Below are 23,480 nucleotides of genomic sequence, written 5' to 3'. Positions count from 1 at the left end.
AGGAAATATAGAAAACACACATATTAATTAGTGAACTTGGACTTGAGCATGTTGATTGTTTTACCATCCGTCTTGAACGCCTTCATCAATACCGCGTTTTGAATCGGGGGTTTCGCAAGGAACAGAGTGTGCGGCAGAACGACCTCGCTAGGAAAGTCATTAGTAACCACTGTCAAAAGACGCGTTTGCGTTTTCCCAACGTTCATTTCGTAGTGAATGAGTCCTGGAGGAACCACAAACATATCACCGGGTCTAACAACCTTGGAGAACAACGTGTAGTTAGTCGTCAAGAACCCAATCAAACACGAGCCTTCGAGCACGAACCCTGCCTCGGTCGCACCAGGGTGCGAGTGAGGCGGATTAGCTCCTCCAACACCGAGTGCAACATTGTACATGGATATTCCCATCGTGTATAGTCCTGGAAACGTCATGAAATTTGCTGAATTAGCGGCTACACCTTTTGGGTTCGAGGTGTTTAATGGCTTGTTCAATCCGGAGTAGAAGAAGTCTTCAGAGGAGACTTGTGATTTGCAAGGGAAGCCATTGTTGGTTGGGGAAGCTCGCGAGAGATCAGCTACGCAGAAGTCTTGTAAGGGGTTAAGGTTTAAGGCTGAGAGAGCTGAGTTCGGGAAGAGAGTGATGCAGAGTGTAAGGAGGAATAAAATTCTCGAGAAAGAGATTTTTGGGATATTAGCCATTGCTAGGGAGTTCTAATAGTGATGATGTTGATAATGATGATATATCACCATGCACGCTTCTTGTCAGATTATATAGCGTTAGAAAATTGGTATTTTTTGGATCGACCCTACAACCAGATTGGATAAGAAAAAGATGAGTTTAAGGGAAACACGTGAAAGATTGAATCTTTGTGAATGTTGTGTTCATATTTGTGTAATTTAGTGCTAGTTTCAGTTTAAAGGCAAAGCTTATTGCTAGGGCTGAAATCAGTTAGGTTCAAGATAAACCCCAACTCCCTGAGACCTAGTGGGTACGTAGGGCTAGGTTTTGGCTGATATTTGTTAGGCAGAAAATAGACCCTAACACATTGAGACGTTGATTGTTTTTATATACGCTGTATCTTTACGTTTTAAGTGTTTATTACTTCGTTTTACATATTACAGAAAATACATATTTAGATTTTAAAAATTAAATTGTATTTACAATCTGTAACCCGAAACAATATACTCATTCTGTTTAGAATTATTTGATGTTTAAAAAGGTTTTTTTTTCAGAATTATTTGATGTTTTCACTTTTTAATACAAAATTAAATACATTTTTATTGTTTTTGACCTTTTATATTCTCAGATTGTTTTTTTATTGGCTAAATGATATTGAAATGAATTATTAATAATGTTTTTAATGTAAAAAAAATAAAAATTAAATGAATCTTTAATTTGTGTGCAAAAACCTTAAACATCAAATAATTATGAACAGATAGAGTATTTTTTTTCCTTTTCATTTTGTTTAACATTTTGTGTTCACAATTTATGAAATATTGTATACAAGAAAGAGCTTTGGTTTGCGTTTAGTATTAGCACTTGGCAAAATATTGACTTAAAAATGACTTGACAAAAAAAAATGCTCTATTGCCTTTAAAGGTAAAAACGTTTTCAGAAAACAATCATATGTAGTACAAACATACAAATCTGGTTTGAATCAATCAAAGTCTCAATCTCACTGCAAATGATGCATGGAGCAAATCTGAAACTTGTTAATTAGGGGTAAAGAATAAAAGAAATGTTATGAAGTCGAGAGTTGAGACAAGGCGTTGGATGCTTGTTTTGTTCTCTAAGAAACAATGTTTTACAAGTTCATGGATTCTGAAGGCATAGCAACAAAACTTCGAAGCATGTGCAAATTCTGAGATATCTGCAGTAGAATTGCTTCTCCTTCACTAACATCTAAAACATCTGCAATATGTTTCAACAATTCACCATTCGATTGAAGAGCACTTAGCCTCTCTGTGATCGCTAAAAGCTCTTTTACTATCCCTTCTTTGCTTTCAATCCCTGCTCAATTTCATCACAAGATGAATAATGTTTTTAGTCAGATTAAAGAACACAGAACAGATTGATCAAACCTCGAGTAAAATTCATACCTTTTACTTCCTCTGCAGAGACATCATTTGCCACGGCAGACTCCTCTGAACTTTTCTTATTTACTAAAAAGTCCGATTCTTGGGATTTACAAGACCCATTTCGATTGACGTTGTCTTCATTCTCCTCATGAGATGAAGAACAAACAGCAATATCAGAGACTGGTTTGGTTTCTTGGCAATCATCATTTGCACTAGCATTGCCGTTTTCTTCAAGAAACTCTTCATCATCAGTCAAACATCCATATTTCTCTCTGTAAGCCTCAATTTCAGCTTCAAGCTCCTTCATTTCCTCTTCCCTCTTTGCCAATTCACTGCTCATAGACTGCAAAGCTTCTTGGTCATACTCTGCTTGTTCATCCATCATTCTTTGGTACTGCAAAGCCTCCATTTGAACAGCCGCTTTCTCAGCTTGAAGTCTTGTGATCATAGCCATTGCGTTGTTGGCTGCAACAGCTGAGGCACTTCTCTCTTCATCTAGCTCCATATACAAATCGATCAGTGACTTCTTGTCCAAGCGAACCTCTTTCTTGAGCTGATGAAGGATGGATTCACCGTTTGGATCTGCCATGTCCGAAGCATTCTCTGTTTTATCCAAAGAGGACGCATTCTCTGTCTTATCCAAAGATGATTTCTTGAGAGATCGAACGGACCATCGTGGACTGTTTTGCGCCGTGTCAGACAGAGGAATCCCAAAGAACTTGTTGCCTCCTCGTGCAAAACTCGGTGTTTTGTCCACATCCAAATCCCTGAACTCAGATTCGCTTTCAGACAGTTTGTTGTAAGGAACCCTAGGAGATGGAGCAGGAGCAAGGAAAGAGTTGTTGGTCTTCGGCAACTTCTCAGATTTCATCTTCAATAATTCTCCGCAACACGAACAATGTTGCTTTAAGCTATCTTTTTTAGTGTTGTTGTTGTTGTTAGTCTTGTAATCCACCAGATTTGTTGTTGTCTGAACAAAATTGTCGTCTTTCTTGAACGCCAAGGGAAGCTCTCGTTCATCGTCAATGAGAAGCTCAAGATCTTTGTGTAAGATCCCAATGAGAGACTTATAGGTATCACAATCAGATTCTTTCTCGGTGGCGAAAGAGAGGAGACATCCTTCACACATATGTTTTATCTCAGAGAGTTTCTTGTGGACATGGCAATAAGCAAGGGAAGAGACTTTCTTCTTGTGAGAGTCACAGATTGAGTCGTTGTAATAGAATTTAGGATCTCTAGGGACGAGAACGTGGTCTATTCTGGTGCAGAGGAGACAAGGAGTTTTGAGATCGAAGAATCTGGCGAATTGGTTTGATAAAAAGGCGAGAACACCGTCGATGAAGAGGACGGTGAGGAGAACCCATTCAAGAACGGTGTAGATGAGGAACTGAGGGAAAGATCCGAGTTCTTGTTCCACAAAATTCTTGAAAGAACGTTTAGACATGGTGGCTTGTAAAAGCAGAAACAAGAACAAGAAGAAGCACAGCAATTGAATAATCATGTGAGATCAAATTGGTCAAAAGATCAACAAAAAAACAGAGATCATGAGATTTTTCTCACTGTTTTGTGATTTTGTGTTTCTATTTCTGGGCGTGGAGAGTCTAAAACAGACTAGATTAGTCTGGAATTTGAGAGAAAGTGCCCAAAAACAAAGGCTAATCGCAGATTTGATATTGACAAATTTAGAGATAATGTCAATACAAGAGAGAGAGAGAAAAAAAAAACACAACTTGGAATTGTGTAGATTTTTCCCGCTTAGACGTGAGGAGAACTTTGTCGTTGACGCTAAAACTGAATATAAACCATACATGACCGAAACAGAGGACATGCCAACACACACATATGACATGTACATCATACATGATATTGTTTTATAAATGAATGGAGATCATGTTCTGTGATTGGAAGATTATTGCTTACGAAACAGGTATTGTACCTAATCATCCCGCACTACATATATATATATATATATATATATATAAAAGAATCTGGATTTTGATAGGAAAGGAAAAAGCTCCACTATCATGGACGTGACCAATGAAATGAAACATTATTGGAATCATTGAAGATAATGACATTATTCTACAAACCCTACAATATCTTATCCTTGGAAAATCAGATATTATTATTAAGACCCTGAAACCCCATAAATCACCAAACACTGATTGAGATGGCCACATGAGAAGCAAGGACGACTCTGTTTTTGATTGAGATCATGAATGAAACATAACGTTAATACTTGATATAATTTATAAGCTTTAATAAATCCACGCGAATGACCAGATAGTATTACAACAACTTCCAAACATGGAAGGAAAAAAAAGAGAAGAAGATGATCATGAACCATAAAAAAAAAAACCACGTAGTCCTATTCTACAAACTCCTCTGTTTATTCTTCTTCTTTACCACAGATTTTTTCGATAAATGTAAAAAAAAGTCAAGACCTATCTGTACAACAAAGAAACAAACAGGGTGTGTTTGTGTTGCAGATGCACCTTTGAGATTTTGTTCTAAGCGACTCCAATCGTGTTGAACGCTGACTGTCTTGAAGAAGAAGGCTCGTAAAGATTAGACGAGGCTAGCGAGAGGCTAAGAGAGAGCGGTGCAGGACTTGCTTGAAATGTTAATGGAACCAAGTTGATGAAATTAGAGGAAGGAATCAGTCCATGTGATTGATTCCCTGATGAATCACCACCAGATGTTGGTACAGAGAACTCAGGAAAGACTTGCATAACCGGATACATAGAGAAGTTGTTGATTTCCGGTACAAGAGAAGGTGATTGTGGTGATGTGTTCTCCTGCATAAGCACCTGATCTTCTTCCGTGGACATGACCTGATAATAAAACCAAGCAAGATCTGTGTGTTATACTTAAGGTTTCACTAACCAACAATCACCATAGATTCTTATCCTGAGCAACTAAGCTAAAAACTAAACCAAAAACCACTTATAGGGTGAATCATTTTTGGCTTGATTAGTAGAGTGACAAGAGGATTAGAGATTTTACCGTATCAGTGGTGATGTCAAAAAGGCTAGATCTTCGTCGGCGACGGTTGAGATTGCTTCGCCGGATGAAGTATTTCTGAGCGTGGCTAGCTACTTGCGTGGACGTTCTGCTTTTCACAAAGTTTTTGGATATTCCTTTCCAATCTCCTTTTCCTACTTTCTGCAGCCCAAACAAGAATAGCTTGTGCTCATCTTCAGTCCATGGAACTCCTGAATATAAACAAGACATATATAACTTTAGCCATCTTTCAAAATCCAAATTCAACATTTTTTTTTTTAAAAAGCATATCTTCAGAAACCTCAACAAGCATAAACATATCTCTAATCATATACTTAGCCAGAAACCAAAAAAAAAATAAAGCAAATTGGAAAGGTCAAAAGTGATCCAGAAAAAAGAGGAAGGAAACAAATCAAACGAATACGGAAGACCAGAAACAGATTTTTTGATCAAAACCCAGGAAAGTACCTCGTTTCCTCTCGCGATTTCCGCCGGAAGAAGAAATCGGAACAGCGTCATCCGCCGAGGCGTAACCGGAGGAGGTTTTGTTCTTATCTTGTACATCTCCATCCTCGCCGCAGATCTTAGGAATCTCCTCCGTCTGCTCATACTCGGACAAATTGTTCAAGCTCACGCTCTTTCTCATCGGATCAAGCACAACCCTGACACCGAACAGCATAATCTCTCTTCTTATACCGCCGCCGCCGCAAGAGACGGTGGAATCCGACGAACTATTACTTCCTTCGGCCATAAGATTTGCCTGCGCTGGTTTTTTTTTTCCCCTTTCACTCAACGGAAGGAGATCAAAAAGTACAGAGCAATGGCAATGGAGTGGTGTGAGTAGATCTGTGCTTTGAGTTGTTGATGATTTTATAAGCCAAAAGCCACGTGTTTTTCTCTTAAACAATTACATGTTGTAGCTGCTGGTGATGGTATCATCTGACACGTGTCTTATTTTTATTCGTCTGTCATTGTCTTCTGTCTTACCTGCCTGTCTCTCTACATAGTTTTTCATTTGGATAGACTTTTTTATTTCTCTGGCTGACTAGATATTATGTCTCCAGCTATAATCATTTTTGTTGGTTTCATTTACAAGATATTTTATGGTATATAAAAAAGTTAGGTTTTTTGTTTTGTTTTACATCTAGTTTTATTCAACTGTATAAGGAGTTTATTTAGCCATCATCTTGACAGAATATTGAAAGAAGAATACAACAAATTTGATTCATAAGCTTTCTTCGAGATATTTGCGGTTTGATACTTCCACAGAGCATTGTCACTATTTTGATTCCTCATCATAATATATTTCTTATCTCTGTAATTTCCTTCCTTTTATTAATCACCTTTGTCATTTTGATATTATCTTTTCAATGACTTTATGCCAACCTTGAGCCTAAATATTCTATAGAACATGAAGAACTCATAATGTTTCTGTGTTGTAAAGATGAATTCACCGATCCTAACTTGGCAAATCCTGATACAATATGAGCTCTTGTCTGACCTCTGATAATCAAATGAAAACTGTATGGATAAGAAAAGATAATAATTTTGTGAACTCAAAAGTTATAAAGAAAATTGAAAGAGAAAAGACCTAATTGTATATAGACTAGAATTATAGAACAGAGATTAAATCGACCCTCTTTTTTTCTTTTTTCTTTTTACGTTATCCTTCTATTTATTTATGATAGAATCAAAATGTAGGGTTATAAATAGTGTACAAGGCGAATCTGGTCAACTCAATCTTAGAGAAATTAGTTACAGCTCTTGATCTTAGAAAAAGATGTGCTTCTGAAATGATTCTGTACTCTCTACTCTTATAATATTTAGTTACAGCTCCATCCTTGTACTTTATTTTATAAAGAACTATATCTTCTCGATCTATGACTAGATTTTGAATAGACCTTGGAGACAGGAAAAGCCTTTTGATTAAACTTTTCGTTTCAACACAAGAACTTACAAAATTAGAATTTTCATAACTTGATGAAAACTGTAAGTCTGTAACAGACTAACAGTAATTAGAGAGGTAATACTTTACTTAAATATTAGTAGGATGTGATTTGACTATAAGCAAAATGATCACATCTATCTATTACAATTACTACTATTTATTCATGTTAGAGATTTATAGGGAAAAAAATCTAAAAAGTATACACATAATTTTGGTAAATAGTCTTGGAAGACAGCAATGAAACATAAGGCACTAGTATCGGTTAGGAAGCAAAGCAACCACCATTACTTTAATGCACACAAAGTGGGAACCTAAAGAGTAGTGTGTGAAGCACTAGAGGAAGAGCTTTTCTTTCTCCTTTTTTTTTCTTCTTTTTTTTTCCCCCAATTAGGATGAGAAGCTTGTTGTGACTTTCCAAATTCAGAAAACAAACACAAATCTGAGAAAGAGAGAAGATGAATCAGACAGAAGAAGAATCTTGCACAATAACAAGTTGTGTTCCAAGTTAAAATTCAGACCAGGGTCACTGCTGCTTAATAAGTTAGATTTCGAGATGGTGACAGACCATAAGATCACAAGCAAACTAGATGATCAAGTAGGGAATCTTGACTGATAGATCCTGTATTTGTAACAACTAACAAGAGCTTTGATATTACACCAGCATTTAGCTTCATAGTAACTAGACAGATGAATGAAAAAAAAAAAACATTAAATCTATGGCTGCAAAATCATGGGGTCTGTCTAACAATTCCCATCAAAAGACTTAGTTGACTTCTTACTCGACATTTTGTAGCATTGCTTCTGCATATAAACTAAGATGACCATTCATCTCCCTCTATAAGCCTCTCATGTCTATCAGACGCTGACACTACTGCTTGGCACCACAACATATTATCATGGACATGGAGTGTTAAAGACCATAAGAGCACAGTTTTCACCAACCAGTCTAAGATGGAGGAAGACGGAAAAAGCCTTTGATTGCTGGAAATTAGCAACAGAAATTGAGGATACCGGTTAAGCTGGGCTTCCTGCTAGTTCTTTTTTCATCTTGGTTCTTCTTTGAGATGGGTTACCACCGCTGTGGTTAGTGTCACTGCTTGTTGAAGTTCTTGTTCCAGCAGCAAAAATTGGCGAGTTTGATAAAGCGACTAGGTATTTATTCTGGGACTCTTCTGAAGTTGGTTCTTTCGTAGCCAGTAACTGCTTGAGCTGAGATCGCTGGCACATAATGCGACCTCCATTCCATCCCGTGAATGAAAATGATGACGAGACATGATCCTGCAAGAAGGAGAAAGCAGCTTTCGCGATGGGAGATTCTCTTGCTGCAGAGCTTTTCTCCAACTGTCCCCGTCTGAAAATTTAAGAAAGAAAAAGAGTTACCAAAAGGCAAAATACAATATAAAAGCACAGCTCGGAAGCATCCTCTGCCATTACATAGCCAGCATCAAAGTACTTACACTGAAACAACAACAGCTAGTTGAGGAAGATCCTCTCCTTTCAAAAGCATATCATTTATATCATTTAGCCAAACCGATAGTGCTGTGTACATGCCACCTTCTGACATTCTGCAGAACATAGAAAAAAAAAAATTAGAATGACTGGTACTCAACCATTTCATACACTTGAAATGAAGTCAGCTTAGGGCTCTTAAAGCTACCTATGCACGTCAACAGACCGCACAAGTTTGTTTTTCCGGAATAACTCAGGGAAAAGTCCACGTTTTGTTGCCTCATTGAGTACCCTTGCAGCTCGCTCTTTCTGGCCCAGCCACCACAAGGCATCCAGGAGTGCATTGTAAAACCTTATTCCCAAACCACATCCTTCTGAATTGAGTTTGTCTAAGACATATTCTACTATCTGCCAATTTGAGTCATCATCATAATCTCCTTTGATCATTTGGCCGATAACTTGATGAATATTTGATACTCTATTTGAAAGCATCTCCTCCAGTAACTCATTGACATCGCCCCACCTGAAAACAAAAATCAGAAGTGTAATAATAAGATAATGAATAATTATTTTTTAAAACAATGGATTCAAGACTACTTATCCAGAAAACTCAAGTTAGTTGCAAAAAATTAACAAGGGTGCTACATTACACTAGCATATCTCTTCCATGCCTGCCCATGCATGAACACAAGGCAACTGAAAGAGAATACTGCTATGAAGATGGAATAGTCAAATGCCTGAGTCATGAGCTTGCAACCACCATGTAAATTTTGAAATTGCCAAGTGAATGCATCCAGTAGGAATTGATCTGAGCCCTCGACCAACAAGAGGAAACTACTAGACTATCACACTTGATTTATTTGCAATTCATTTCATCCATTCGCGTGACTGTTATGCTTAATACTTAGTAAGGTATTTACGCAAAAGACAACATAAGAAAGAGCGTAATACTTGCGAAGGCACTAACCTCTCCGTTTTCCCATAAACAGACAGCATCATACAGTAGCACATGATACTGGGGAGTATATCAGAAGCTTTCATCTCCTCAAACTGCTCCCTGCACTCATCAACAAGTCGTGCACAAGAATACACACTTAAAACAGCCTCAAGCGTCCTTTCATCAGGATCACATCTTGACTTCTCCATATCTACATATGTCTTCACAGCCTCTTCGAATTTTCCTCCTTGCCTGTACGCTTCTATCTGTGCATTGAACGTATCTCTGTTCCTGGGAATACCAGAATCCACCAGCCTAGACAAAATCACTTCAGACTCCTTGAACAGTCCTCCCCTTGCAAAAGAATACAACAGTGAGTGGTATGTTTCAATACTTGGATTGCTTCCCACTTCATGCATAGTGTTAAACGCAACAAGTGCTTCTTCATATAAAGCAGCCTGCCCAAATGCTTCAATAACCCCAGTGTAAGCCTTGGAACTTGGCACAACATCCTTAGCTGTCATATATTGTAAAACCTTCCTAGCATCTTCGTGGAGTCCTCCCTTCCCACAAGCAAATATTATACCCTCATATGTCTCCATGTCAGGTTCAATATTCTCCTCCACCATATCATGGAACAAAGTTACAACCTCCTTAAAATACCCACCTTCCCCAAAAACCTCTATCAGAATGTTGTATGTAGCAGCATCAGGATCTGTATTGCTAGATTTCATCTCAAGAAAAAGCTGCCGAACATCATCGTACCTCCCACTCTGTCCAAACAGATTTAGCAAAACACTATATGTATTTGCGTTCGGCGTACACCCTGCAGCCTGCATCTGATGGAAGACCCCCATTGCCTCCTTAATAGAACCGGATTTTGCGTATGCCTCTAACAACACATTATAAGAAGTAATATCCGGCAAGCTGCCCCCAGACGCCATCTCACTTAGGAGATCAGAAACTTTTACTAGCCGGCTTAACTTCCCAAATGTCTCAACGAGATGACTATATGTGGTTAAATCCGGAACTATCCCACCATCATTCATGGTCCTAAAAACCATTTCAGCCTCATCACCTAAACCTCTAATAGCACAAGCACTAAGCAATGTGTTATAGGTCACGATATCGGGTTGTATCCCTTCATGTCTCATCTCTGCAAACAAACCCAATAAACCCTCCCAATCTAAGCCACCTCTAGCACACGCATTAATCACTGTATTATAAGTCAAGATACTAGGTGATATCTTCTCGTTCTTCATCCTATCAAGAAGCTCAAGGGAGGTCTCGTACCGTCCATTTCGACCGTAGGCATTGATCAGAGCCGTGTAAGAGAAGACGCTTCGTGCAACGCCTTGACTGGGCATTTCATCGAATATCTCAAGGCATTTGTCAAGTAGACCTTCCCTGCCTAGCAAAGAGATCATAATCGTGTAGATGTGCTCGTTTGGTTTGCACCATATCTGCCGTTGCATATACTTGAAGAGCCGAAGCGACCTCTGCCAATCGCCGCGACCAGCGAACTCTTTGAACACGAGCGCGAAATCGTTCAGAGAAAGCTTGTTCTTGAATATGTCTAGACACCTGGCGATGCTGCCGCGAGGTGGAAGGCTGCTCAGCTTGTTAATCAGCGATTCGACGTCGTAGCTGTACTTCCCTTTCTCCACCGATACGGACGGGTTTCCCAGAACGAGATCCTTCGTCTTCGCCTTAATTTTTCCGGCGAGAGAGCAAGGTCTTTTCCCTCCGGAGAGGAAACGGAGACGGTTGCCGTCGGCGAATCTCCGGTTTCCGACGAAACTGGTGTTCTGGATGAGGAACGAGAGCTGATGTGAGTTGGGATTCGGAATTGCGAGGTTCATTTTGGCAGCTAGAATTCACATAAAGGGTCCAGAAATCCTCCGGGTAATTTCTCAATCACAGCAAAGCGAAACGAGATTTTCTCGGGAAAATCACACTCAGCAAGTCGAAATCCAATCTGAAATGACTCCAGAGATTGAAGATTAAGGCCTCACTCACTAGTCACTACCAACTCTGGACAGGAGACAAACGAATTAGATGAAGAAATGTTTTCGAAGATGATTTTCTCACCCAAAAGTGCTCTCCGTGAAATGGCGGAAAAATGGAAGAAGAGGAGAGCTTGGAGAAGACACGTGGATTCTTATTGTGGATAACAGTCGCCAGGAACCAACCGGTCATTACTCGGTTTACACAAAATACCTGCCGGTTTGAATTGGTTCACTCGAAATTCGGTCTGACTAATTTGGCGCCTAAATATCATAAGATAAATATTGTTACTCTCATACTCTTGAATTTTTTTTAAAAAAAGCTCTGGTATAATGTTCAAGTACACTAGAGAGATCGCTTTTTATTTGGTAATTGCATTTCTTGCATCTTAAAATTTCATATCGCAAAAACAAATACATTTCATATCTTGATAATTTATGTAAATTCGGTAGACAGTATTGACGTACCGCAAAAAAAAAACTTGGTCGTCAAACTGTAATCACATTGACGAACAATATTCTGAAACTAAAAAACAAAATATGACTGCAATTTCAAACACTACTTTTGTTGTTAAAATAGTTAAAGTCAAAATTTAGTAAATTAGAATTAGCTAAGATAATAGTTTAGTGGTTGAGAATCGTCATATAGATCAAGACTGTGAATTGAACTTTGTCCACTATAGTCTATATTCATATGCGGTTAACTCAATTATTTACATATCTTAGGATTCGTCTAGATTTCAGTTTAGAATTTGAAATGCATTTGGATTTTTTTTAACATCTTTTTTGTTTTAACATCATATGCATACGGATATTTAATATATAAAAAAATAACATATATAGTAACATACTGTATGTATTCATTTGTACTCAGTTGATGACTCAGTAAATAAATGCTATTGCAGGTCGTAAAATCTAAATGAGGTAATAAATTGAAGTGTGTGTAAGTAAAGCATTAAAAAAATTACTCTATGATAGTATTAGATATCGCCGAAAATGTGAAAAGCAAAAGCGAGTACGAAAGCGATTGACGCAAAAAACGGGAAACCGCACCGCCGTTTGCAGTTTACGGAGCGGAAGCTGGCGTGACGTGTGTGTGGCGTTTTAGAAATAAAGTGGACTCGTCATGGGCAAATAAGTCATTCAATACCCATTTCTGTTCCTAACAGACAGACGCTTTCAAGTAAAAAAAAAAAATGGAAAAAACAAAAACAAACCACCCTTTTTCGCCTTTCTTTCTTCCTTTCTTTCTTCTTGACGAGCGAGTCTGCGACCTCGGTCGGAAAATCAAAATCGCTTCTCCGCAACCGCATTATCGGCGCTAATGGCCGACCCAGAGGTACAATTACCTTTTTAACCCTCAATCTCCGTCGCTCTCGAGTTCCTTTTTTCGATTCCGGACTTCCCCCTGTGAACAAAAGTTTTGGATTCCTCGTTAATTTCTTCCTGTTTCTTCTAGGCCTTGTTTCTTCTTATCAGGCAGATTCTTTTTTCCGATTTCGTTTACTTTTGTCCTAAATTAGTGTTCCGGATGTGGGTTTTTCGTGATTTACGTTTGCGATGATTTTGTTCGTTTGTTTTGATTTTGTTTGGTTAACAGACCTTAGCGGCGTTGAAGAGAGCCTACGCCGATACTATTCTGAACACGACGAAGGAAGCGGCGGCGCGTGTGATGTTTTCTGAGAAGAAGGCGCGTAGTTATCAGCAAGAACTTGTGACGGTTAGAGATGAAGCACTCCATATGTTGCTTAGGCTTAAACATATGTATGATTCCAAGGTACAATAACTATCTACTAGATGTTTTCTTCTAGTTCTCGTTTTTGTTCTTCACTCATCTCTGAGCTGCGGTTGGTTTTATTTGGTTTCTGCCTGATTATGGTTTTCGGATCTTGATTAGTTTGTGGAATTGATGCTATTACATTTTATTGTTTCTTGCTTTGTATGGTGAGATGGCTTCTGAAATCAAGTTTTTGAGCCTTGCTTACATGGTTTTTTGCATAGTGAATGTTGTCTTTGTGACTGTGAGTTTGGTTTGTTCAATCTTTTAATATTTCAAGTAGCCGGAAGATATTCCTCCATTCAGATGGTATGCTTCGGCACCAGCTTTTTTCTGTGTTTTTACACTACACGGACATTGCTGATTCTTTTCAATGAACGTCATGCAAGCCAATGTCTTTGACACTTTGAGCCTGAGACTATATTACACTGACACTTTGAACAGATTGAGCTTTCTTCTTCATCCATCGATCATTGTTAATGAAACCTGAAGCTCGTTATACCAATTGAGCAGCAAGTTCTTAATCACTCAATTGACTAGATTTGTTTTACAATTTCTTGTCAGTGAGGCTTACACTTTGGCCATGCCCTCAATTCATTGTGCAATTATAAAGTGAAATATTTCTGAATGCGGGGTTATAGCTATTTCATCGTAGATACTGTATCAGCTTTGCTTGAAGATTGGCTTTCCCTGTTGTACAACTGTATATCTTTCTTCTGTGGCTGGCTTTGCATATACTCCTCAAATCTAACTTTTGAAAACGTCTTTTTGGTTATAAAGGTCAAGGAGGCAGAGATGATATCCTTAAAGCAGCAACAAAAGGTTGAGGAACTTGAAGCTCAGCTTGGAGAAGCTGAAGATATCGTAGGAGAGCTGAGGATGGAGCTGCGAGAACTTCGTGATGAGCTCAAGAAGAAACTTACGAATGGTCAGACACATCTTAAAAGTGATCATGAGGAAGGCTCCTGTTGGGAAAACAGTGGTGCAGCAGTTTCCGTAGTGCCTGAGGTCTCTAGCAGTCACGAGAGATCAGGAGCTATAGTTTCTTGCATCCCAGCTGAACAAAGTGGGTCCGTATTGGCTAATGGGACAAAAAACCCATCTTTGACTCGCATAAATAGTATTAAGCGGTGTTCATCAAGAGATAACAAGGATCGTTGTCACCACACTCTTCCGTCTATATTGACAAAACGCAGGGAAGCTGAAGGATGCACTCAGATGATCCACGCAGTAGATAGATGTATGGCCAATGGAGATCTGTCTTCCTCTGTAGAAGTAGGAGATGTGAATGATGGAGTATGTCTTCACAAAGTCTCGTCTTGTAATATTGTAGAGACCTTAAAATTGTCTGGTTGTGCTCATGCTAGTGACTCCATATCTTCTGTTGGAGATGGAGAAGAGGTAGTGGTGTCTGAAAACCCTTGTCAGAAGGACTGTGGTACTCCGATACATTTGAAAACATCTCCGAGGGAACATGAAATTGAGAGAAAGTCTGCGGTTGTCGAAACAGAGGCAATGAAGGAAGAAAAAGAGAGCTGTGCGAACATGGAGGTTTCGGCATCTCCTTTGTGTGAAGAAATGCCAGTTTTGGCAGTTAATAAAAACAGGTGTATCAAGTACACATTCAAGAGGAAGAGAAAGAAGGAGGATTTAAGCAATCTTGAAGGAGGGTCCTCCATTGAGGAGAGCAGAAGCAGGAAACAGAAGACTGGGGAGAAAGACGACGGTTATTTGGAATCTCTGAAGCCTAGCTTCACCAGTGAATCATCTCGGGATAGTCTATGCGTAGCACAGGTGGCTCGGCAGGTTAGTAAATATCAACGTACATCTAATTCGCTATATTCATACTAAGTTTAATATGTTTCTGGAGAACTTATGAGAATCTGGTTTGCTTGTTTCCTTTTTGCCGTGTTAGCGTTTGGTTTGAAAGCTGATTTCACTAGTAATGCCTTTTATTGTTGTATTCTGGATGTAAACTCTTGTCCAATTTGGTGGGTGGTTTATGTATATGATGTCCAGGATCCTGAATTTCTCTGTTTCGTCTTTAATGTTTTGTTTTCTGGGCGCAGCTTGTACCATTCTCGGAGAAAAACGGTTTTGCAGCAGAACTAGTCAACCAGTAGGATCTTCCCTTGACTCGCAAGTAACCTCGAAGCTCTAATATTATCAATTGCAGTTTTTGGATCCATTGTTGATCAACAAACCTAGCTTTAGCTTAGTAAAGTATAAAGTATTCGTCTAATATATATATATAAATATATTCATGTTACATTTTATTTGGAGCAACTCAAAGTTTATATGGAAACTCTAGATTCTTAAGCCTGGGTGGTCAAAAAGCTATCATTGTATCTCTACCATTTTTTTAATGTTTTACTTGCGTATATAATCTAGAGTTCTCTATAATCTAACGTAGAAGTCTTTTATCAAATAGTTTTTTTGTCACTTGGTCAAAGTTATTAATGGATATTTGGACTGGCACCATGAACTATCGTCTGATAAATAAGGGATTTGATGTGAGTTCTGAACTTCAATCTTCTGTTTTAAAATTAATGAATAAATGACCGTTTCACTTTCAAGATTATTACCGGCTTTAAAAAGGGAACATTTCCTTCCATGTCGTGGTTGAATTGACTTATATAAACTTCTTAAAAATTCGGTTAAAAATAAGAGTAGACAACTTCCTAGTTATGGTAACGTTATTTTAACAAAAAATATTCAAATCATCAAATGTAGATCTTCCTAGCAAATAATGCATGTGTTTGCCAAGATTTACCAAATAAAAAGAAGAAGTAACTAAATTTTATAAGTAAGAAATATATATATAGGTTGCTTTATTATCAACACATGTATCCCTTCTTTTCCTGATTTTGTTATGGAGAAAGTAAACTCTGTATATGCCTTGCAGTCCAAGTTTGAACAATAGACCAAAAGCGATTATACTCACATTCCATTGATTCGACGTCGTTTTGCCATAATAACAATGACCTTACCATCATAAACACGAGGAAAGGGGTATAGCTACGTAAATATAGAATCAAATCGGGGTAGTTTTATGGATGTGAATAACCGAATGTGTATATATTATATATACCGCTATACACAGAGGCCTCGGTTCTCCGAGACTGATAAATAGAAAGAGCGTAGCAGAGCCGTTTCCGATTTCCATTTCTCTCTCTCTCTCTCTCTCTCTCTCTCTCTCTCTCTCTCTTCCTCCGATTAAGGGATTAGGGTTTTTATTTCTGATAATACATTATTCTCTGTGTGTGTGTGCGAGTGCGTCGCTGTGCTTTGTTGTTTGTTCGAAGATAATCATGGTTGCTGATTCGATCACAGACTCTGAACTATCTCATGGCTCTCCGATTTCTAGAGATTTCGCCATGAAACGGAAGGTGAGCTCTTAAATTTTACTCGAACTCGATGCGATCTATTTGATTCTTGTGTAGAGTAAATATGCGTGATTTCAAAGAAAAGTATATAATCGATATTGCGTCATTATGGCAATGGTGTGTGCGTGTGTGTGTCTAATCCCGTATAATAGATCCGCGACTGTTTGTGAATCCTCAGTCAGTAGAGTAAAATTGGTTCAGGGATGATCTTTTCGTCGTGATTGTTGATAATCTTTAGGGAGATTCTTGTTGAAACTCGTCACGGCTTGCCAAGTTATTTGATATATATTCATTGAATCTTGGTTTTTAGGCTAATTGGTTCTGGAAATTGAAGCAGTGGAAGATTGATGCTCGTCGCAGGCAATGGATTTATCAATGTATGTCGCGTAGAATCGTAATCTCAGTATCTATTCTTTCAATTTCTTGGTTCAACCTTTGTGAATGTTGATGATGGCCTGTTTGTGAAATTGTAGGGAAGAGAGCAAATGCAGGCGAAGAGGAAAATGGCTCTAGACTGAGATCTTTGCGAGACAAACTGACTGATAGAAAAAAAGCCAGCGACAGAATTATCACTGGTAAAGCTTGGAGCATTGATCATGGAGAAAGAAGCTACGAGTTCACCAAATGCGATCATGATAATAACGATGATGATCTTTCTTCTAGTAGCCCCACGAGTGTCCTCAAGAACAAAGATTCACATAGCAGTAAGAGCGGGGACGACTGCTTCTGTTGCTCTAATCAGATCATAGAGGGAGAGGAAGAAGCTTTTGATGATGCTTATGAAAACTGGGACGATTTTAGCGATGCGTTAAACTTCTTTGATGAGAACGAAGACAACAGAGTTCCTTTACGTGAGCCAGAAGATGTTGAGAACGAAGACAACAGAGGGACTTTACACGAGACAGCAGATGTTGAGCAAAAAGCAGATCAGAATCCAAACACAAGCCAGAGGAACGAGTCTTCTTCTCCTGAAAAGCTCTCTCATAAAGACAAGCGCAGTGAAAAATCTTCATCACTCGGAAACAAAAGCAGGGGAAAGAAAAACAAGTCTGGTCAGCAGAAAGAATGTGGTGATGAGATAAGTGAATGTCCTATTTGCTCTGAAGACATGGATGCAACGGATCTAAGTTTCTTACCATGTCCTTGTGGGTTTCGGCTATGTCTCTTCTGCCATAATAAGATCAATGAGGACGTTGGACGTTGCCCAGCTTGCAGGAACCAGTATGATCATCAGACAAGTAGTAGTAGTAGTAGTGGAGAAGTAAGTTTCCTGCAACGTGGTCGTGGCACAGTTCGCTTGTCTCCATCGTTTAAAGGTCTTGACAGAGCTTAAGAGAGGAAGAAGATGGAGAGTTTCATGAAAGCTCGATATGCTTTTTTCTTTTCTCTTTTTTAGTTGCCTTGAGTAGTTTCTCAGTTTCACCATGAACAATTTTGTGAGTTTTTGTTTAGATTGTCATCTCGGCAATAAAAATTCATTTAAGGTTTGTGAATCATATATGTATAAAGCCAAATCACTTTTATTCAATACATCAATCAATCAATCATTCTTCAAGAAAAGATGGACTTCATGGTGCCACAAACAAATCTCACAAAATGAAGAAGACGAAGAAGAAGAAGAAGAAGTAATTATGTTGCTGTCTTCATCAAAACCGTTGGAAACACAACTCTTCGCTAAGAACATCTCGGTTCGACCATCGCAATTGCATTTCTCTCGAACGTAGCTTCCTTTGAGCTGTCTCATCATCGGTCCGCCACGCCACAAAATGATATCTCGGTTAATTTTTCGAAGCGTTGCTACCTCCTTCACGGTACTTGACATTAAAGGCTTTATTAAAGAAGACAATATCTTGAAACCCTTTTGTTTTGTTTTACCTCCAAGACAGATTAAGATGATTCCATAGACATATCGTGCTTCTTGATTACCTTTCTCTGCAGCTCTGGCTAGATATTCGATTCCTCCTCCATGTCCTTGTTCTTTAGCACTATCTAGATGAAAGTAATCGATGAGTCCTTTACGATATAAAGCCTCCGGGTTTCCATTTCTTAGACATCTCTTGAAAAATTTAGAAAACTTTTCACGGTTGCGACGATGCCATGGGAAAAGAGGAATTCCATGGAAGGAGACTCGTTGAAAAACGTATCCATCGTTGCAATAATTTTGAAACGTTTTTGAGACTAGTTGGAGATTGTGAACATCAGAAAAAGAGGAAGCTGCAACACGTGAAGAGATCTCTACAAGAAGTTCTTCTGGTAGAGAGTTTAGAGATATTTTTGTTGTTGTTTTGTGAGATTTCTTGAAAGAAGAAGAGGATACACCATGTTTCATTGTCCCTCTTGAATTCTTTGTTGAGTCAGGAGGTGGTTTTTATGGATGAATATGTCTAGGTTTCGTTTTTCCTTATTTGGAAAAAAATCAATAATATGTTTGAAAAAGGAAATCATAACCCTGGCCTCGTTTCGAAAGAAAAAAAAAATAGAGGAAGTCAAATTAATATCTGTAGAATGATTACGCTCATTATTTTTTTCCAAACTAATAATGAGCGTAATCTAGTATCCTAGATTAATTAGGAAGTCAAAACCGCGTGGAAAAGATGTCGATGTAGGTTAATTTTTCCATTTTTCACTGTATATGCAGCTTTGGTTGGTCTTCTCAGAAAATTTTCTGAAAATGTAATCCAAAGAAGAGAAGCAGAGGAAAAGATTGTTCTGATGAAGTTTTGGTATATGGCTTTGTACATTGACCACGAGGATTTTGTGAGGAACACCTGTTTCATCATTTGGTTTTCTATATGATGATTCTTTCTGCAAGCTTTTTAGTCATTAACTTGCAACCATATTCAGAATAAACTGATATACAAAGAAACTGTCCCATGTCATTATTGAATTACCTACTATGGATCCTTCAAATCCTCTAGAATTGACTATGAGGGGTTGTTTCTGAAGTAGATGATGAGAGAGAGTAGTGTAAATTGGTTTAAGGAATGCATCTACTGAATCTGCATTCTTATTATACGATTCAATCTGATCACATTTTTTACATTCCACAACAGTTTTATAACCATTGATTCTTTGTCAAACTCTTGAAGACATGATCATGATGGTGCCATTGTTATCATTCATCTCAGCTTAACACACAACCCTTGGTATCATTTTCACTCCCAAAGATTCTTTTTTGGAAACTTCTGGACTCTAAAGTCGTTCATAAACAAGTTTCTCTGACTGCAGGAGGAAACCAAGAACACAGAAAACAATCATGACTTGACACTGAAGAAGACAATGATACTTAATGGTTGATGTTACTGAGAAAGTTTTGAGTACCTTGATGAGCATATCTGTTGGTAGCCAAGCTGGTGCGGTAGGGATACCAACCCATCCAACCTAAATTCTCCAAAAATTCACGATCTATTATCTTACCAATTTCTCTCTATCTATGGCAGAATTAAACAATTTGTCTGGAGACTTACAAGTGCATACTCTCCTGTCTCAAAGACACGAATGTCCAGGACCTGCAAGAATTTAGCAAGATTTAGATAACCTTTTTGGTGAGATAAGGGATTGAATTTCGGGTTATACCTCGCCACGATCTTCGTAGATGTAATCGAGGCCTTTGTAGAAAGGAGGATGTCCAACTGATAAGTACTGTCACCAAACGGAGAAAACAAGTTTCAAAAACAGATTTTCAAAAGAAGAAACTGAGAAACTGAGAAAGATTTCGACCCTACATTGATGCTGTTGAGGTACTTCTCCTTCTCTACACGAACAATTTGACCCTTCTTCACTGTTTTTCTCATCCACCACAAAATAAAGAATTCAAAAGAACTATCAAATTCTATGCTACTGTATTCACAACATTTGAAACAAAAGTGTGAGGAAACAGACTCGAGTAAACCGGTTTCTTGGGAAGAGTTTTAGGGGTTTTGGTTGGAGCTGAAGCTGATGATGCTTCCCCTTCGGATTTAGCCTGTGTGCTCTTTTTCTCTTTCTCTGCCTCTGCTTTGACTGTGAATTGAGAAAGAGGTCGAAGAGGAAGTCTTCTAGAAGAAAGTGGAAGTGAAGAGGAGATTGTCGATAGAGAAGAAAGCTGAGACAGAGTCGCTGAAAAAGCCATTGGAGAGACCACCCCAAGAAATTTTCTGTGTTCTTGGAGTTTGGGGATAAGATCACAATTGCCTCTCAAGTCTCAACGGTCTAAAACAGGTATCACCGAACCAATCATAAGGTGCCACGTATGTGCTAGAGCAAGTTTCATACTATAGAAATAGGATTATTTTATATAATTTTATACATTCGTTTTTTTTTTTTCTAATGTAAGAAATACAAGTGAAATCGTGTATGGCGTGGAAGACCATGTAAAAATCGTTTCACGTTGACTTTTTCAATTATATGATAGATTATATGTAATAATAAATTTGGGAAACAATTTAATGTGCAAAGTATTCTAATTTTCAAAATTGTTGAACCAGATATACATTGGTCTTCTGTTGTTTTCGACCAAAAAAAAAAAAGATCTTCTCTTTTGTTTTTTGTTTTTAAAACAGAGTAATATGATGAGCATCATGCTCTAAGACTTGCATATATCAAAACAAAAGTTTATCCAACATCTGTCTTGGCTCAATGTATATTACAGAAACCACAGAACAAAAACAAAGAAAGATAATGCTCAAACTCAATCATGAACCCTAGATTCTAACTTCATCCGCTTGGAAGATGGGGTGTCGTCATCCAGAGAAGAAACATCATCATGATAGGATGATGATGATGATGATGATGATGAGGAGGAGGAGGAGGAGGATGATGATGATGATGATGATGATGATGGAGATGAATCAATATCGTCCTGAAGGATTCTCTTAGTACAAGGGTTTTTGGTTTTTCCTTCTTCAGCTTGACCACTTCTCATTATAAGTTCTTTTAACCGCTTCACATCTGCTAATTTCACCGGTTTTAGTAGGAAATCCTCTGCTCCTTCTGTCATACATCTACTTACAAATAACAGAATCAACAAAAAACATTAATCAGATTACCGTGTTGAGATTCATTAATTCAGTATGTATCATAACTATATATAGTCACTTACTGTTGTATACGAGGTTGTATATTCTCAGAGGACATTATCACTACTGGTATTTCTCTGAATGCTGAAGACTCCTGGAAAGAAAAATATTTAAAAAAAACAGAGTTTAAGTAAAGTCTTATTCAAAATTTGCTGTCATAAATGAAAAAGAATAAAATTTGACAAAAGAAGAGAGAGAGAAAAAAAAAAGGTTACTTTGATCTTCTTGAGTAGTTCATATCCTGTTAGTCCCGGCATAGAATAGTCTGTCACTATCAAGTTTACCTTCAAATCCTGTTGTCATATTTGGAAGAATTGTTCATATAAATAGCGTCAAAAGCACATTTTTAGGATACACAAAAGATCAAATATCAAGAACTGACGATAAATTATCCTTGTTTTTCAGGTAAAGGTAAAGTCTTGGTATCCTCAATTTTCAAATCGTTGATTTCTTGGGAGCCAAACAAGCAGGAAAAAAACACCAAGTTTCAATCTTTAGAGAATTTTTAATTTTCTGTCGGGAAACAAAGAAATAAAGAAACAGTACCTTAAGACCGGAAGATCCTTTGTCTCCATCAAGACCAAGATACTGAAGAGCCCTAGTCCCACTCTCGACAGTCGTCACTGTATAAACAAACCAAGAAGATTTATTATCGGAAAAGAATCAGAGACAAAACAAAAGGAAGCAAAAGAATGAGAATGAAAGAGAGAAAAAAAGGTATTGCCTTTATTACCTTTACAAGAGGAGATTCTAAGCAATCTCTCGATAACCTTACGATCAACGAAACTATCATCGACGGCGAGAACATGTAACTCAGGGGAAGAAGAAGAGGAAGATAAATCTCGGACTGCCATTGTTTTTTTTTTCTCTTGGGAAAGATAAAGAAAAATAAAAGAGGAAGGCGTTTTAGTAAGAAATTTAACGTCAAAGGACACAGAAATCAATGTAAGGGAAGACGAGGAGTTACATAAATAGGAGAGAGAGAGGCGGTGATGGATTTAACGCAGAGAATCTGGAGGATCGGATCTTGTTGTAGTTTAAAGATCTTGAGAGAATCTAAAATCGATGAGTGATGTGTTTATGTGTGTTGTCAGATAACGTAATATTGTGTCTTCACGGTCAATATCTTTTGAGGGACCCAATTTTTTGATTTTACAATCCTTTGTCTGCTCTTTCTTTCTTTCTGACAGCGACTACTCTACTCAACTACTGTAAATTTTTTCCATTTTTTTCCCTTTTTTACTTTCACCAACCATTTATTTTTAAAATACAAAAATTACTTATATTGTTTGCAAAAAGAAAAAACAATTTTTATTGATGAAAATAGTATTATTTGGGGACAAATAATATATAGAAAAAATATCTCCAAAAATGATCGGTAATAGAGGATTAGAGTCTAGAGGTTTATTTGAATTTGATTATGACATGTAGTTAATAGCTGATTTTGTCATTGAGTCACAGGATGTTGAAACCTATATATTATATTGCATACTTTAATTACCTCAAATAATTCTCGTACATTCAATCACTTTTACTGAAAATCTGATATTGAAGTTGAGTGTGGATAGAATCCGATGATCCCATCCAGAATCCATATGCCTACGTCATAGGGTGCACTTCCATATTTTTTTTTTTTCAAATACAATAAAAATTCTATAAATTAATACTTTATAATTAATTTTTTATCGATAATATGATACAAGTCGATAAGATAATAAGATAATAATTTTAAAAAAATTCATATATAAATATATAGTTTCATCAATATCATAAATTAATAATTATTATAAATAAAATCTGATATAAACATTTAAGTAAAATAATTTATTAAAATATGAG

At 37.6% G+C, this 23,480-nt stretch overlaps 9 protein-coding genes across 11 annotated transcripts; 2 read left to right on the top strand and 7 right to left on the bottom strand.

The window, feature by feature from the left end:
* Positions 1 to 23: 23 nt before the first annotated feature.
* LOC18008628 (germin-like protein subfamily T member 3) lies at positions 24 to 734 on the bottom strand. Its single transcript, XM_006390324.2, has one exon. The coding sequence runs from the start codon at positions 696 to 698 to the stop codon at positions 24 to 26; it is 675 nt and encodes a 224-aa protein (XP_006390386.1). The 5' UTR covers positions 699 to 734.
* A 1,070-nt stretch (positions 735 to 1,804) lies between these two features.
* LOC18009358 (probable myosin-binding protein 6) lies at positions 1,805 to 3,661 on the bottom strand. The gene is made up of 2 exons (XM_006390323.2): positions 2,100 to 3,661; positions 1,805 to 2,010 (listed from the first exon to the last, which is right to left on the bottom strand). The coding sequence occupies exons 1-2, from the start codon at positions 3,577 to 3,579 to the stop codon at positions 1,805 to 1,807; spliced, it is 1,686 nt and encodes a 561-aa protein (XP_006390385.1). The 5' UTR covers positions 3,580 to 3,661.
* A 637-nt stretch (positions 3,662 to 4,298) lies between these two features.
* Positions 4,299 to 5,926, bottom strand: LOC18008499 (transcription factor MYB1R1). Its single transcript, XM_024155134.1, has 3 exons — positions 5,550 to 5,926; positions 5,085 to 5,293; positions 4,299 to 4,912 (listed from the first exon to the last, which is right to left on the bottom strand). The coding sequence occupies exons 1-3, from the start codon at positions 5,830 to 5,832 to the stop codon at positions 4,589 to 4,591; spliced, it is 816 nt and encodes a 271-aa protein (XP_024010902.1). The 5' UTR covers positions 5,833 to 5,926; the 3' UTR covers positions 4,299 to 4,588.
* Positions 5,927 to 8,043: 2,117 nt separating this feature from the next.
* Positions 8,044 to 11,525, bottom strand: LOC18009061 (pentatricopeptide repeat-containing protein At1g74850, chloroplastic). The gene is made up of 4 exons (XM_006390321.2): positions 9,446 to 11,525; positions 8,687 to 9,001; positions 8,487 to 8,594; positions 8,044 to 8,380 (listed from the first exon to the last, which is right to left on the bottom strand). The coding sequence occupies exons 1-4, from the start codon at positions 11,275 to 11,277 to the stop codon at positions 8,044 to 8,046; spliced, it is 2,592 nt and encodes an 863-aa protein (XP_006390383.1). The 5' UTR covers positions 11,278 to 11,525.
* Positions 11,526 to 12,630: 1,105 nt separating this feature from the next.
* On the top strand, positions 12,631 to 15,529 carry LOC18008810. The gene is made up of 4 exons (XM_006390320.2): positions 12,631 to 12,760; positions 13,022 to 13,198; positions 13,979 to 15,004; positions 15,268 to 15,529. Exons 1-4 carry the CDS (start codon positions 12,746 to 12,748, stop codon positions 15,319 to 15,321), a joined length of 1,272 nt encoding a protein of 423 aa, XP_006390382.1. The 5' UTR covers positions 12,631 to 12,745; the 3' UTR covers positions 15,322 to 15,529.
* Positions 15,530 to 16,509: 980 nt separating this feature from the next.
* On the top strand, positions 16,510 to 17,917 carry LOC18008534. The gene is made up of 4 exons (XM_024156751.1): positions 16,510 to 16,587; positions 16,895 to 16,961; positions 17,058 to 17,449; positions 17,501 to 17,917. Exons 1-4 carry the CDS (start codon positions 16,510 to 16,512, stop codon positions 17,915 to 17,917), a joined length of 954 nt encoding a protein of 317 aa, XP_024012519.1.
* A 207-nt stretch (positions 17,918 to 18,124) lies between these two features.
* Positions 18,125 to 18,913, bottom strand: LOC18008790 (putative F-box protein At1g67623). Its single transcript, XM_006390318.1, has one exon. The coding sequence runs from the start codon at positions 18,911 to 18,913 to the stop codon at positions 18,125 to 18,127; it is 789 nt and encodes a 262-aa protein (XP_006390380.1).
* Positions 18,914 to 19,556: 643 nt separating this feature from the next.
* LOC18008002 (NAD(P)H-quinone oxidoreductase subunit O, chloroplastic) lies at positions 19,557 to 20,803 on the bottom strand. Its single transcript, XM_006390316.2, has 6 exons — positions 20,467 to 20,803; positions 20,310 to 20,365; positions 20,161 to 20,226; positions 20,052 to 20,093; positions 19,906 to 19,965; positions 19,557 to 19,806 (listed from the first exon to the last, which is right to left on the bottom strand). The coding sequence occupies exons 1-6, from the start codon at positions 20,693 to 20,695 to the stop codon at positions 19,777 to 19,779; spliced, it is 483 nt and encodes a 160-aa protein (XP_006390378.1). The 5' UTR covers positions 20,696 to 20,803; the 3' UTR covers positions 19,557 to 19,776.
* A 326-nt stretch (positions 20,804 to 21,129) lies between these two features.
* On the bottom strand, positions 21,130 to 22,715 carry LOC18008000 (two-component response regulator ARR15). Of its 3 annotated transcripts, XM_024153688.1 has the most exons (6): positions 22,609 to 22,715; positions 22,375 to 22,509; positions 22,188 to 22,264; positions 21,857 to 21,934; positions 21,665 to 21,735; positions 21,133 to 21,569 (listed from the first exon to the last, which is right to left on the bottom strand). In XM_024153688.1, exons 2-6 carry the CDS (start codon positions 22,493 to 22,495, stop codon positions 21,254 to 21,256), a joined length of 663 nt encoding a protein of 220 aa, XP_024009456.1. In that variant the 5' UTR covers positions 22,496 to 22,509; positions 22,609 to 22,715; the 3' UTR covers positions 21,133 to 21,253. The 3 variants fall into 3 exon arrangements, with proteins under 3 accessions (XP_006390374.1, XP_024009456.1, XP_024009452.1); XM_006390312.2 differs by having other exon boundaries at positions 21,130 to 21,566; positions 22,375 to 22,665; XM_024153684.1 differs by having other exon boundaries at positions 22,375 to 22,665.
* Between the last annotated feature and the right edge of the window lie 765 nt (positions 22,716 to 23,480).

The sequence above is a fragment of the Eutrema salsugineum genome, unplaced genomic scaffold (genome assembly GCF_000478725.1).
Source record: "Eutrema salsugineum unplaced genomic scaffold, Eutsalg1_0 scaffold_9, whole genome shotgun sequence".
Classification (NCBI taxonomy): domain Eukaryota; kingdom Viridiplantae; phylum Streptophyta; class Magnoliopsida; order Brassicales; family Brassicaceae; genus Eutrema; species Eutrema salsugineum.
The sequence above is the reverse complement of the archived record's forward strand: the minus strand, read 5'-3'. Positions and strand labels throughout refer to the sequence as shown.